The 15,678-nt window shown below is 42.5% G+C and overlaps 1 protein-coding gene across 11 annotated transcripts in view; it reads right to left on the reverse strand.

Annotated features, from left to right (window-relative positions):
• Positions 1–15,678, reverse strand: part of LOC117419806 (ankyrin repeat and sterile alpha motif domain-containing protein 1B-like) — a 260,532-nt gene that overhangs the window by 127,855 nt on the left and 116,999 nt on the right. For all 11 annotated transcript variants that reach the window (XM_058986231.1, XM_058986226.1, XM_058986225.1 and 8 more), the window contains one exon: positions 13,549–13,711. In XM_058986231.1, the coding sequence (XP_058842214.1) occupies positions 13,549–13,711 (163 nt within the window). The remainder of the gene's footprint in view (positions 1–13,548; positions 13,712–15,678) is intronic.

Consider the following 15,678-nt stretch of genomic DNA (forward strand, 5'->3'; position numbering starts at 1 on the left):
TTACTAAAAGTCCAATTTAGTTCCACATAGTGTAGGCTGCTGTGACAGGGAGACCATGTCGTTGGTTCTTGGAGTGCATGTGTGCCTTTAGGGAAGCAGCTGGGACGTGTAACAGGAGACGCATTGCTAAGTAACTAATTGAGCAGGTGGGCAGCCCAGCGCTGAGCTGATCTGGAGGCTCGGATTGGCTGGGGGCGTGCCGGGGAAGCTGCGCGGAGCTCAAAAAGCATCTGCACTACAGTTCAAGGCTACTGCACAGCCATAGCCATACAGACGGTTGCTGAGTGAAATATTGCTGTGTTTTGTTTCATCCAGGAATAGGCTAGTTTAGGGGATGTTGATTCCAAACAGTGTAGAGAGGGTTGCGTAGAGTAGTAGGTTCCTGGAGCGGGACATTCCTTTTAGTGGGACTAGCACTCGCCTTGTGTGGCAAACTTTTATTTTTTAGCTTTGTTTTGTTTATTAAATGTGACACTAGCACTACCATTGCAGGTACCCTAGTGTCAGCACTTGTGTTTATTAAATCTGTGGGCCTGTGCCGTGTGTCAACACCCAATGCTCTGTGTCTGCCTCAGTACTGTTCAGTGACGACCCACGTGTAAGAAACTCCCCTTGTTATAGCCGCTTAGAAATGAAGGCTGTATCATGTGAAATATTCCTGATACAAACATCAGGGCTAACTTTACGTGGTATAACTGTGTACAAATACAACTTTATACAGTACTGCCAAGATGCATTTCCATATCCCTATAAGTTAAAAGAATGCTACACATTTGTAAATGTATCAATTACTGTAAACCATCCACTGAGTGAATTGCAGGGGTTTTTTTTAAGCTCATAAATGACCAGTTTACTCTATCGATGGACACATTATAATTAAAAGTGACATGTTTACCATTGTCTTGTCAAAACAGCTCAACCTGATGGGTGTAACCTGGCTGGCGTGTGACATTTCCATTCTCTGCTCTCTTAAATCTGGGCTCACAGATAAGATGCACACATGCTAAGTTACAATTGTCCAAATTTATTTTCCATAATACCATCATATCCATTACAATTATCTGACCAAAATCATATGGACCCGTTTGATTAATCTGGTACTAATGTCCTGAACATTTGACAATATTTATCCTACTCTGTGAGACAGGATGATTCTTGCTGATAAATCTCTCTCCCGACCTGTGAGGGCGTTGTATAAATGGAACAGAGTGTCCTGGACTGGATGGCCTGACAATTCATTCCAAGGGTTAGGTGGAAGTGGCTAGGTGATCTGTTCCTTTGTAATGGTTAAGAGCGAACCGCTGAAGGACGAGTGTAAAATTACCGTGAGTGTTTTGTTTGTATTGTCGTGTATAAAATCTACTTGTTTGTTATTAGATGGCTACAGGCCAGCACAAAACCCGGACAACACTGCACCTTGTTCATAAATAAATTGTATTTTCACCGCGAGCACTACAGCACTCATTTTGGACTTGTGACTGTGTTTGTGTATATTGCGTGTGTTTAAATACTGTGTTTATTGTTTCAGGACTGAACCCTTTGGATTTAACTGAACCATACACATCGTTGTGTATTGCCAGTTCTCATTATTATTTACTGTTGTCAAGTGACGCTGGATTACAAATTAAGCCATCATTTCACCAGTAACTGTTTTTTGTTATTATCTGGAGCACTGCATCACCTCTACACCTGCGTACTGTAAACCACTTTGCCACATACTCCTACAACACAACCGTATGTTTACCGAACTTATTCTTATACCTGCTACTACATCACATGCATTAAAATGCTATTGTGCATGTATTTTATGAATCACTTTTGGATTGCATTGTTAGAGCGTTAGATCCTCAGGTTCCTCACTGCAGAGCCTCTCAGGAACCACAGCTTTGTGACAAGACAGGGCCACCATTCCCCTGCCCTGCCATGTGTGATCAAAATCCGGACAAAGTGCTGCATGTCTAGGATGTATTTCTACGGCATCCCAGTTACACAGACGTGGTTTGAATTCGTGAACCATTGATGCAGAAGATACTGTATCCCCCTCTACACTATACTCAAAAAGGACAGGACAGAAAAACAACTTTTACTAGCAAAGTTAATAGAAGTCAAAGAAAAAATGTATTGATTGAAATAACATGCACAGAGAGAGTCTAAGTGAACACCACTTTATAACTGATTGGGCTCAACTAACGGAACAAGACAGGTGGCTATGCAATTAAATACCACTACATGATTCACTGCACCATTTCACTCTCTTACACGTTCTCATTTGACTCCAATCAATGTGTAATTAGCCTTTGAAGGAGAGTTGTGGAATGGAAAGCACTGTATCAAGTAGAGAAGTTCCACTCTAACCTTCTAGTTCATCATTCAGCAGAACTGGGATTGTGATTCAGCACTATGTTGTTGTTGTTGTTGTTGTTGTTATTATTAATTTCTAGCAGATAATGTATCTAATTAAACCCTAAGGGTGTCTTACACCTATATGCGATCAGGTTATAAAATGAACCTGTGTCCAGTAGGAAAAACACAAACGTGTTGTTTTAATGCTTGTTGTTTTAATCAGAGAACAGTCTAAAAAAGATGACTACTTTTGTTCCGTGTGCAGAATCTGCGATTTGAACACCAAGCAAGCTGCCCTCCTTAATCATTGTGAGGTCACCCATGAAGGACGGAACCGGACTCAAACCCAATACAGCAAACATTTCCCCTCAACAGCATGTGGGCTCTGCTGAACAGCACAGGCAGATACCCAGGAGATGCTTGCCAGAATCATGCAAGACGCTGAATCCCACAGCAGGTTGTGCTTATTCACCCTGCAGTCCCTAGTTAACAGCTGCTACATCCTGAAGTGTCTAGCCTTTTCTCAGTGGCGAACTTCCTTTGGGCATTAAGCCTGGGACACACACGAGGGGCGCGGCACCGCTGGGCATTTTTATGGTGCAATACCGCTAGTCCGCACCCGGGCACACATGAGCGGAATGCACTACGCGACTGACTTTTCTTACAATATTGTAGAAAAATTGAATGGTACAGTACAGTAGTTGTCAGTACCACACCGTAGGCTATGTACTTGGATATAATTTACATATATGGCCAAACGTTTGGATTGACATTAGGATTGAGACATAATTTAAAAAAAAAAAAAAAAAAATGTATGAACATAATTTCGATATTTTATTTAACAACATGCAATCAAAGAAACTACAAAATGATAAGCGCAAAAGTCTACCGGAAACTACAATAGTAAAACAGTATTTCATGTAAGATTTGAAACGTCACAATTTTCAATTTTTGGAAAACTACAAAGCGATATGCAATTCATGGTTTCATGTGACTGAATAGTTAATTCTAGAGGGTGTGATGCAAAACTTTTGGCCATAGCTGTAATGCCCCCCATATATGCACGTGTATGAAATGAGCGATCAGCTTAGCAAAGAAACATACAATACATTGCTGACAGCAAGCAGCCTACTACTGAAGTGTTAGAAAATATATCATTTTACTGTCTTAGCCAGTTATTTAATAAAAATAGTAGTGAACTACAGAAATTATAAAAAAGTCAAAAAGTGATAACAGTATCAAATTGGTTACAGGACGGATGCTTATCAGGGGCGATGTATAAAATACTGACCTGCCTGTCGTTGTATGAAATATGGGAGGGATCTCTATATATAATATAGTACTATGTTTCCTCTTTTGATGGATGTCTTGCAAAATTATTCAGATTTCAGTAACACTATCAATGCAGCACCTTGAGAAACTGGAGGAAACGTTCACTCACTACTTTCCAAGCCTCCAAACAGAGCTTTTGTGTGCCAGTGGAATCCCAAAACCACCTAAATGTTCATCAACAGGGCAAGCTAGCTGAACTTTCCTATAACAATTCCCTGCAGTTCCGTTTCAGCTCCATTCACTGGACAGAATTCTGTGTTCAAGCTGAATACCCTGCACTCTCTGATGAAGCCCTAAAAGCTCTTTTTCTGTTTGCAACAACATATCTTTGCAAAGCTGGATTTTCAGCAATGGCAGCAATCAAAAACAGCTGTCGAGTAAGGCTGAAAATTGAAGATGAAATTAGATTGAGCCTCATATATGCCCCTAGCTGGATAAACTGCACATCCATCACATTAAGAACACTAGACTGTAAGTTGTGTTTATTATTCTTAGTTATGTCGTTTGCTTTTCCTTTTTGAATAATTTAGAATAGAGTGGACTTTTGGAGTGTTCAGAAATGAGGAGTTATGTTCTTGTGCATGTTGTGCTGGTTTTACTCAAAAGTGATTCCTGTTCAGGTATTTATGAATGTGAAAAATAAGAGACATGCATTTCTTTCGTGTTTGATGACCAAGAACAAATAGCTGCATTTCAAATGGTTTTCAATTGTACAAAGGCACCTAATTTAAAGACTTGGATAAAAAACATACATTTAGTTTTTGCAGTTAATTTTATTTAGTAAAACTAAAGCATTTCAAAGATCTTAAAGTTTTCTTCCAGTGCATATTCTTAGAGATTTCCATCTTTTAAAATGCTTGGATTCAAATAAAAAAGTGTATTTACAGTGTCACAGGCTTAAACATATAAAATATAAAATATGGGGCAGCAGTGTAGAGTAGTGGTTAGGGCTCTGGACTCTTGACTGGAGGGTCGTGGGTTCAATCCCAGGTGGGGGGACACTGCTGCTGTACCCTTGAGCAAGGTACTTTACCTAGATTGCTCCAGTAAAAACCCAACTGTATAAATGGGTAATTGTATGTAAAAATAATGTGATATCTTGTAACAATTGTAAGTCGCCCTGGATAAGGGCGTCGGCTAATAAATAAATAATAATAATAATAATAATAATAATAATAATAATAATAAAATGTTGTTAATTTGACATTTTTCTCAAGGAGTGTTAATGGTGGGCCGCAGTGCCTAATGCAGCTGAACAGGTGGGTCTCAAGTAAAAAAAAATAAAAAAGATTGGGAACCCCCTGCCTTAACTAACAGACATCAAAGGAAGATTGAAAGACTAAGCTAGAAGAAACCCCACATTGAAATAGGTAAGTGAATTACCGTTCATTAAATCGTTTAAATCGTTGATTGCTAAGGTTAACCAGACTGCATTTAAAAATAGTAATTTAGATTTCTTTTGTGTGCTGGGCTGTGTTGAATTGGGAGGCCCATTAGAAACGTGTGTTAAGTATAGGGCTCCAGGCCTACAGAATAGTATAAATTGGCAATCAGTGTCTTAGAATGCCAGCCACACGTCCAAGGGCAGTCTGAACTGTGGCAGTCCAAGCGAGGACAGGAGGAGTGTGGACCTTTTCCTAATCTCTCCCAATGGCTACCAGTGGCTACCTTGACACTAAACGTCTGGATCCCCTGGACAAAGTGTGCTTCCTCGTTCTCCACTCCCAGAATGAACACCGGTAAGTACCTGCTGCACATACCCTTAATAACTCCTTCTCCCCCTACGCTGCCTGCTACAAACTTGAAAATCTCCTTCTGTGCTCGCTCCCTCAGTTCTTTTTTTGCCTGCCTTTTCTTCATTTGAGCATCTTGCCATCAAGATCCCTTCTCCCATGTTCCTCACCCTTGCTGTTATCTACCGTACACCTAAGAGCAACTGCTTTTATTGCCGAGTTTTCAGAATTCTTCTTCCGTGTCTGCACTTCTACTGACAAAATCCTACTCCTAGGTGACTACAACATTCATGTTGACTTGCCTTCCTCTCCCCTAGTGACCGACTTCAACACGATTCTGGACTGTCTTTGGCTCTCTCAATCTGTCAACGTCCCCTCTCACACCCGAGGACACACCCTGGATCTGCTCATCACCAGGGGACTTGATGTCTCCAATCTCTCCGTCTCAGATATATCTCTCTCTCTCTGACTATTTCTTAATCACTGCTAATATTAATCTCCCTGCTCCTTCCTCCGCTACTGATACTTATCTCCTTCCATCCCAAGAACCTGCTGAATCCTCTGAAACTCTCGGAATGTATCTCTGCATCCCCTCTAACTGGTACTCTCCCGTCCTCAGTTGATAATGCAGTGACTCTACAACACCACCCTATCATCGACACTGTTGCCCCGCTTACAACCAGAACCGTCAAGAAAGATAAAAACTGCGCATGGTACACCATCGAACTTCGAGTGCTTAAGTCTGCCTGCCGCAAGCTTGAGAGCAAGTGGAGGTTGTCTAGACTAACGTTTCACAGAGGGATATGGACCGACCATCTCGCGAGCTACAGGTGTATGCTCGCCATGGCCAGGGTGAAGCAATTCTCTGAAATCATAACTATGGGACACGGTAAACCCAATGTTCTCTTTATGATCATTGACCAAATCCTACATCCAGCCACCAACAGATCCAACTCCCGTCCATCCTCCTCTCTTTACCTGTCATGATTTCTCCTCTTTCTTTCGGAAGAAAATCGACAACATCTATTCTACGCTTGCCCACCACAAACCCAGTTTACTACTTGACCACCTTGACACTCCTCCAGTTGCCCCTCCTGCCCTCTCCTCCTTCTCTCCTCTCTTCATTGCTGATGTTTCCGGCTTACTGTTGAAATCAACTACTGCCACATGCCCCCTGGACCCCTGGCCGACTAACCTCCCTTCTACCATCTTCGAAAACATCTCCAAAGTCCATGTCTAATATATTTGACATTAAGAAAATAGGCATTAAATAGGCATGGAAACATATCCTGGGCAGTAAAGGGTTCAAATGTAATTCTCCAAAATTTGAAGAACGCAGAAATAGGATTTATTGGTATACATAGCTTATTGGCTATTGCTTTATTCTACCTGTGGAAGGGTGGTGGGTAATTCACTGACGCAGAGACAGACAGGTGTATTTGGCGTCACCACACAGGTGCCCAGTTTTATTTTTGTTTGGAGCAGGGAGTTGATCTCTTTAGCCCGCAGATGGCGCTGTGGGTCCGTGGTCTGCGTACCACCGATGGTAAACAGAGCCACGGAGAATACCAGGAGTCTGGTAAACCAGGGATCGGACAGTAGCACCCGCAGGTGCCTCAAACAAAACAATGAAAACAAAAGATCAAAGAAAAAGAGAAAATAAAACACAGTAATAAACCTTCAAAGAAAAAGGTGCTGCCCTTGGCAACAATATCCCGGTCGCCGCTACCCGCACGACCCGGATCTCCGTCCTACTCTACCGGCTCGCTATGCTTGCCTTTTTACTACTGGGGTTCTGCCCAAAGGTACCCCGCTCTCACTACTACTGTCTATCCGGAGGCTCCTTTCTCTCCGCTGATCCTCGCTCCCGGTCAGCACTTTCCGCACCTCCAGCGCGTCTAAAACGGCAGACCTGAGGAAACAGCAGAGCATTATCTTATAGGGCCAACAATCTCCCCAAGACCCGCCTCGCAGCCATTCAGAGAGAGAGGGAGAGTCCACACCCACTCTCCCACCTCCCCGTGTCACGGCTATGACTGACAGGCGGTTGTTGGACGACTGCCGCCCCCTCCTGCAGCACTGTGAACACGCCAGCAGAGTCAGTACAGATCTCTCCCCTGTTACATATCCTCCCCCTTAGAATGGCACCACCGGTCCATCCTACAACCCCATGCCTTCCCGCTCGGTGGACTACCCTGAAGGCATAGGGCTGCAAGGCCAAGTACCTGCCAGTCAGCCAAGGCTTTCACCTTAGCAATCAGCGGTCTGATCTGGCCACCCCCTACTCGATACCCCAAATACTCCGACTCACTCTTCCCAATGGCACATTTCTTTGGGTTAGCAGTGAGCCCCGCCTCCCGCAAGGATTGCAGCACCGCCGCTACCTTACACAGATGACTCGGCCAGTCCTCACTGTGGATAACCACGTCATCTATGTAAGCAGCGGCGTACTGCTGATGGGGCTGTAAAATGCGATCCATCATCCGCTGGAAAGTGGCAGGGGCTCCGTGCAACCCAAAGGGCATGGTCCTAAATTGGTACAACCCGAAGGGAGTCGAAAACGCCGTCCTCTCTTTAGATTCCGGGGTCAGGGGTATCTGCCAGTACCCCTTCGTTAAATCCAGTGTCGTCATAAAATGAGCGGTGCCTAGACGCTCCAGCAACTCATCTACCCGGGGCATCGGATAAGCGTCAAACTTCGATTTCTCATTGATTCGTCTGAAGTCAATGCAAAATCGAGTTGACCCGTCTGGCTTATCGACTAACACTACCGGACTGTTCCAGTCACTTTGGGACTCTTCTATTACCCCCAGTCTTTAAACTGCTCACAGTCCCGTCCCAGAACTACCGGTACCGGCAATCGAGGACATAATCCAACCTGCACCTGCGTCACCTGCTGGCCAATAGTCATATTCACCTTAATTTTAGGATAGGAGCGTACATCCCCATGAATACATTTAATATGCACCCGTCCCAATATAAGTCTGTGCCCCGGTGAGATTAGGCTCTCCTGTACTAGAGACTGACCACACCCTGAATCCAGGAGAGCCTGGGTTTTTGTACCATCCACTGTCACAGGAATAACAAAACCCGTGTGCTGAAGTGACTGAGGTAATTGAACGCGCTTACCTGGTCGGCCGAGGTCACACTCCATCGCGGGACAGTCCCGGGCGAGGTGGCCCACCTCCCTGCACGTCCAACACCTCGGTGGGCTGGTTTCTCTCCCTGAAGCTTCAGCAACAGGTGGAAATACCGGAGCCAGAACAGGGGCTCGCCGATAAGGTGTCCGCGCGAGACCCCGGTCCGACACCGCAGCAGCCCGTGGGTAGCCCCACCCTGCCCCAGTTCCCGGGCCGGGAGCTCCCGCTGACACCCCCCGACCAAATCCTTGATAACCCCTTCCCCCCAGTCCCTTCGCCCTCTCCGGGGCCAGTTGAGGGGATGATCCGGTAGCCCCGCTCTTCCCAGGCAGTCTCGTGGGCGTTGGCTCCGCTGCCTGGTACTGCTCCGCCAATTCGACCGCCCGGTCCAGAGTATCCGGTGCCTGTCGCTGGACCCACAGCCGAGGACCCGGAGCCAGACACTCCAGGAAGCGCTCCACCACCACCATCTCCACCAACCTGGCTTTGGTGTTTACGTCCGGGTTCAGCCAACCTAGGGCGTAATCTTTCAGGCGGTGGGCAATGGTTCGGGGGTGCTCCTCTGCCGCAAACTGTTCCCCCCGGAATTTTTTCCGATACCCCTCGGGCGTGGCCCCCACGCGATTAAGGATGACCGCCTTCAGAGTTGGGTAATCCATCATAGCCTCCGGGGACAGTGTCCTCGCCGCTGCTTGCGCCTCACCCGTGAGCTGAGGCAGTAGGCAGCTAGCCCACTGCTCTGGAGCCCACCCGGCCGAGGTCGCCATGGCCTCAAACACCTCCAAGTAGGCTTCTGGTCGATCCTCGGCCGTCATTTTAGTAGGTCTTTGCAACCGGGGGTCTGGGGCTGTTGATCTAGCCGCCCCCTGCACCGCAGCGGTGAGAGTCTGGCGCAGGAGGTCCATCAGGGCAGCAAACTGCGTGGCATCCATTATGTTTTGTGGGCTTTTTTTTTTTTTTCTTTTTTTTTTTTTTATCTCTGGGTAGGTGCACTGCTTGGGGCAATGCCAGTGAATCCCACTTCTGACACCACGTGTGGAAGGGTGGTGGGTAATTCACTGACGCAGAGACAGACAGGTGTATTTGGCGTCACCACACAGGTGCCCAGTTTTATTTTTGTTTGGAGCAGGGAGTTGATCTCTTTAGCCCGCAGATGGCGCTGTGGGTCCGTGGTCTGCGTACCACCGATGGTAAACAGAGCCACGGAGAATACCAGGAGTCTGGTAAACCAGGGATCGGACAGTAGCACCCGCAGGTGCCTCAAACAAAACAATGAAAACAAAAGATCAAAGAAAAAGAGAAAATAAAACACAGTAATAAACCTTCAAAGAAAAAGGTGCTGCCCTTGGCAACAATATCCCGGTCGCCGCTACCCGCACGACCCGGATCTCCGTCCTACTCTACCGGCTCGCTATGCTTGCCTTTTTACTACTGGGGTTCTGCCCAAAGGTACCCCGCTCTCACTACTACTGTCTATCCGGAGGCTCCTTTCTCTCCGCTGATCCTCGCTCCCGGTCAGCACTTTCCGCACCTCCAGCGCGTCTAAAACGGCAGACCTGAGGAAACAGCAGAGCATTATCTTATAGGGCCAACAATCTCCCCAAGACCCGCCTCGCAGCCATTCAGAGAGAGAGGGAGAGTCCACACCCACTCTCCCACCTCCCCGTGTCACGGCTATGACTGACAGGCGGTTGTTGGACGACTGCCGCCCCCTCCTGCAGCACTGTGAACACGCCAGCAGAGTCAGTACAGATCTCTCCCCTGTTACACTACCATTCCATACTTAATTTATATAGTGTACTGTAAGATGAATTGACAGGACAGACAATCCCTGAAATTAGTGTGGGGGATCAAACAGACAACACTGTAGCAAGTGGATATATCTAAACACACCAAAGAATGGTCCTCATAAAAGAGTAAAAACATAAATATTTAAATCATTCTAACTATAGAACCCCAGATCAATAAAAGATTATTTTTCATGTCAATTTAAAAACTCTATTAAAATCATTCAGTGCATCGGCACAACCAATAATGTTTTTTTTTTTTTAATATATAGTTTGTCTGCAAGGGAGAATATTACAGCTGGATGAATAACTGTATATTACAAAATGATCCTATTAAAGCTTTGTTATATTTACATGGCTAGAAGGCAGTAGTGAGGATTTGCTACCTGCCTGTAAAGTAGGTAACAAAGTGGTCTTATTTGGTAACAGTTTATTTAACTAAAAATTATATATAAAAATAATTTTTAAAAAAACACCTACCTACTGTTTTTAAACAGACTGAATATCCCAAACTATCACACTGTAGGCCTATATTTAAATAAGAAAGTATTTCTTGAAACCACCTTGTGCTCAACTAAGTAATGTAACTAATGAAATTTGTTGTCAAAATGTATTTTGTTTTATCCTTAAGTTCTACAAGAATGCAACCACATCTGTCATCTAAGCATATGATATGCCATCAGTACGGTTTAAGCAGGTTATGTTTCATCGGTGCAAAATAACTGGTACAAAATTATCCTCTTATCTGTCTTCAGTTGTTGACTGAGATTTCGGTAACTAACAAATCGTACACACCTATAAAGACAGCGATAAAAAACAAACAAAAAAAAGTAACATGTGCCACATTACCGTTGAATCTTGCATTGTATGACCTTATAAATTTGAAAATGAAAGCCAATTCCAGAACGGTACCACTACATTTGAAAGACTCATGCAACGTGTTATATGAACTGGTTTGTTCATAAATATATATGCTCCCGTCCTGCCTTTTCACTGCATTTTTAAATGCTGTACAAATTTCAAGAAATTAGCTAAGAAGTAATAACAGAATAAAGGATATCAACCAAGATTTAACCAAAAAAACATAACCTGGGTTCATTTTATTAGTTAGCTATGTGTTTAAGTTATAGTTTGATGGTGCAGTATATATATATATATATATATATATATATATATATATATATATATATATATATATATATTAGCTCAAAGAGCCAGCTGCCCAACGTTTCGATATGTTATACATATCTTTCTCAAGGGAGCCTGTGTTTGAATCAAAACATTGTGGTATTTATAGGTTTTTGACAGCATGACAACTACTTGTTATTGTTTACATTCAAATCCATGATTTATTCTTACATGATGTAATGGTGTTCTATATTTTGTGACATCATTTTTACTTATCTTTGAATCTGTATTAATTCTAATTAACACTACTTTATATAAACTTATATTTTTATTATATCATGCAATGCTGGCTCTGAGGATCAGTCTAGATTTGGCCTCCCCAGTGCATCAACATGCACAACTTTTGAATGAATTTTGTTTATTTATTTAAATGTTATATATTTATAAATGTTATGTATATATATATATATATATATATATATATATATATATATATATATATATATATATATATATATATATATAAACATTTTTTTGTTAAAGCACACTTTTCACTAGTACGCAAGGTAGTGATAATCTATTATAAAAAGAAAAGAGATAGATAAATGAATGCACCTCAAGATTGTATTTCGTCTGTTATTCACACTGATAAAACAAGGAAGACATTTACTTGGATCATGGGAACTTTATAGCTATTTGCTCCTGTTTTTTTTTTTTGTTTTTTTTTGTAGTCAAAATATTTATAATGTAATAATTATCTACCTATTATGTGTTCATTTTTAGCGTAGGTGACACCAGGGTTAACATTATAACAAAACCTGAGTTGCCATTTTTCATGACAGATTCAATTAGCATTTTATAGACACTGAATAAACTTAATATCCTGTTAGGTCATTGACTATTCTCTTATAAAATCGTAACATTGTTCTGCTACTGTAATCTACTGTCCAATACGATTTCCATTGTGGGCCTCGTACGTATCTATGGGGCGGTACAATCCTCAGTCATCTACAAACTGGGAAGCTTTATTAGCAATGGGTCCCCGCTTTATACCTAAATACCAGTAATTATGTACCTGCTCACTCAGGGTCGGTCATATAAACTGCAGCGTAAGGTATCAGAAAAATGCTACTGCATAAAACAAAAGCTAGTAGCAAATTAAGAGTTTTGGGTAGCAAAATGCTACCAAATATACAGTATGTTAACTTTGAGCCTTGTATTTATATATTTGTATCATGTGTCACGTTACCTTTATGAATTCACCACAGCCCACATTCCAGAAAGAATTAAACACACTACATATACATATGGTTCTCAAAGAGTTGTTGTGCTGTTTTGATTAATTGTGAAAAATGCTAACTTTTAAAACCATCCCCCCTCTTACAGTGTAAATGGTTATTCAACCTCCCATTAATAAATACATAATAAAAACAATCTGACATAAGCAACACTTAATGAAAAAGTGCCTGTTGGTCCCCCTCAGTTTTTGTTTTTGTAATTGTATATTTTGTAGTTTTTTTTTGGATATCAATGTTATTTCTGCCTGATTCCAGAAGCAGAACAATAATATATAATGACACTTTAACATCACAGACGCACAGAAGACAGATTTGTGCTAAAATCTAAATACAGCACAAGAAAACAGATTTAACAGCTGGGTTTTGACTGAAATAGACTAATAAAGTTATATCCCTGTTGACCTGAAACACGGGCCTCTCACATGTATTGTTTCCAGAGTTTGTTTGACAGGGCTGGTGTGAAAACACATTGCATTTGCTCTCTCTTTCTGTTGGATGGTATAAAGCCATTATAATGCATACCCTGTGTATAACCAGCATAACTGAGCTGTGATCAGCTTTGGGTTGCATCACTTGTATAAAGTACAGTTTGTATACTAAACAACATAGCCTATCACAGAATACTGCAACCAAGTTACGTAATTTATAACACTACCCTTGTGTGACAATTATCTTAACTTGTAAAATGGTTCATATTATTACGAGTATATCATGTGTGTGTCTCTATATATCTTTACATGTTAATAGGGAAAATATCAACCATTTCATATGTATGTATTTTGCTTACCTGTTTTAGCAGACAAGCGGGAGATGTCCAAAGAACAAGGTTTTCTGGTCACAGCTGTCACTGAGAATTCATAGGGGTTATCTTCTTCTACTGGGGAGAACACATCAAATGAGGGGGAGGGCACTATTTCCACTGCATGGTTACTTTTCTTTATCTTAGAGTCCTGGAAAAATAAGGGAGGAAAAAGGCATTTTTGAAGTGCTCAGGAAATAATTATATAAGGAATAATGTACACCCAACTGTACATAACAAGGCTGTAATTCCTTTGAAGGTTTTTTTCCCCCATTTATACTAGTATTAAAGGTAATGAATGGCAGGAAAAGGAGGTTTAAATATTGAAACAAATACCTTAAAAACACATGTACACTGTAATTTTAAATGCTGGTATCTGAATGACTTTACAGCTTTATGCTGTAGCAGAGAAAGGAGCCCCTGGGCTTTTTTATTATATGAGAAAATTAAACAACTGCATTTTCAGCGTCAGACTCCTAACCCCAAATCTCGAATATTAACCTACTGCACATGTTATCTTTCGCTCCTGTTCATAAAGACAACAAGGTGTGTATGTCTGGGCTCTCTCTCACCACATGAACATCTAAAAACAACTCCCTCTCATCCATCAGAGACATCATTGGTAGGCATCATCTTATTCCACTCATCGCAACTATACTGAGCTGTCTGTGAATAAAGGAATCATTTTAATTGTGCTAAGCATAACTGCACATGACATCATATGTATATTTGAGTTCTGTGTGGATGAAGCTACTTGCATCAGCCACACCTTGCATGGGGCTGTTAGGAAACAGAGAGTAGAGCAGTCTGCAACCCTGACAATATGGAATCCAAGGAGGTCCCTGAAGGTCATGAAGATGAATGACTTTGCAAGAAGACAAAGATAACCTGAAATATGGTTTCTTCGTAGAATGAACTCCACACACAGACGGAACTCCCAGTCTCCATGTTGCTTGGGTCAGGAGAAAACAAACAAGCAATCTCTTTTCCCCAGAGATCCTTGATATAAACTTTTTTGACTCCAAAGTAGTATCCCTCCTCTATAAAACCTCCCACATCCTTTAGTGGTGTTGTTCAAGACAAAAAATGGGGGAAGGATGTTCTGTTTCCTTGGGGGCCTTAAGTGGTTAACCCCCAGAGGTGAAAGCAAGATTTTGTCAAGGTAATTTTATAGTTCGACTTATCAAAAAGATTGTTTAGGCTACATCATTTTATCTTTGTATTTAAGCAAAAGAACTTGCAGTACCACAGGTCCCGTTCACAGTGACATTTAGCTATTCGGTGCAGGAAGAAGCATTCCTGAAAAACTAAAAAAAAAAAAAAAAATTCCTCGCAGTGGAAACTCTTGCAGCTTTTGTAAACTGAAATCTTAGTGGCCTGAATTGAAGTGAATACCTACATAAGACAAAGGCATGCAGCTTATTCCACTTTATTACTTGGTAGACAGAAAAACAACCATGAGATGCTTCACAACCAAAACGCCACTCGGAAGTAAACATTTCGCCCATAGTTTGGTTCATATTTGGAGGAAACAAGTAGAGCAAAAACAACCTTCATTTTTTTTGTCCCGGTCAGAAACAGTAAAATTGTTAAATCGTCCCTATTTTGTGATTGTATTACCTTTTTTTAAAGTACAAAACTGCATTGGTGTGCTCAGCAAGACAGCAGCAAAGTAATTGTTTAGGTTGTGTTAGCGCCATTCAGAAATAAAAACAATCTTATGGATTATTTGTTTGATCATTCTGATTATGTGCTTATCACGTTAAAATGGTAATACTCGGAGCTCCCGAGTGGCGCATCCGGTAAAGGAGCTCCGCTTGCAGCGCAGGATGCTCCCTATAGCCTGGACGTCGCCGGCTCGAGTCCAGGCTATTCCACTGCCGACCGTGGACGGGAGCTCCCAGGGGGCGGCACAATTGCCTGAGCACCACCCAGAGGGGGAAGGCTTAGGTCGGTCAGGGTGACCTTGGCTCACCGCGCACCAGTGATCCCTGTAGACTGGCCGGGCGCCTGCGGGCTTGTCTGTAAGCTGCCCAGAGCTGCGTTGTCCTCAGATGCTGTAGCTCTGGGCTGGCTGCATGGTGGGCCTGCAGAGTGAAAAGAAGCGGTTGGCTGACG

The sequence above is a fragment of the Acipenser ruthenus genome, chromosome 14, assembly GCF_902713425.1.
Source record: "Acipenser ruthenus chromosome 14, fAciRut3.2 maternal haplotype, whole genome shotgun sequence".
In the NCBI taxonomy this organism is placed as follows: domain Eukaryota; kingdom Metazoa; phylum Chordata; class Actinopteri; order Acipenseriformes; family Acipenseridae; genus Acipenser; species Acipenser ruthenus.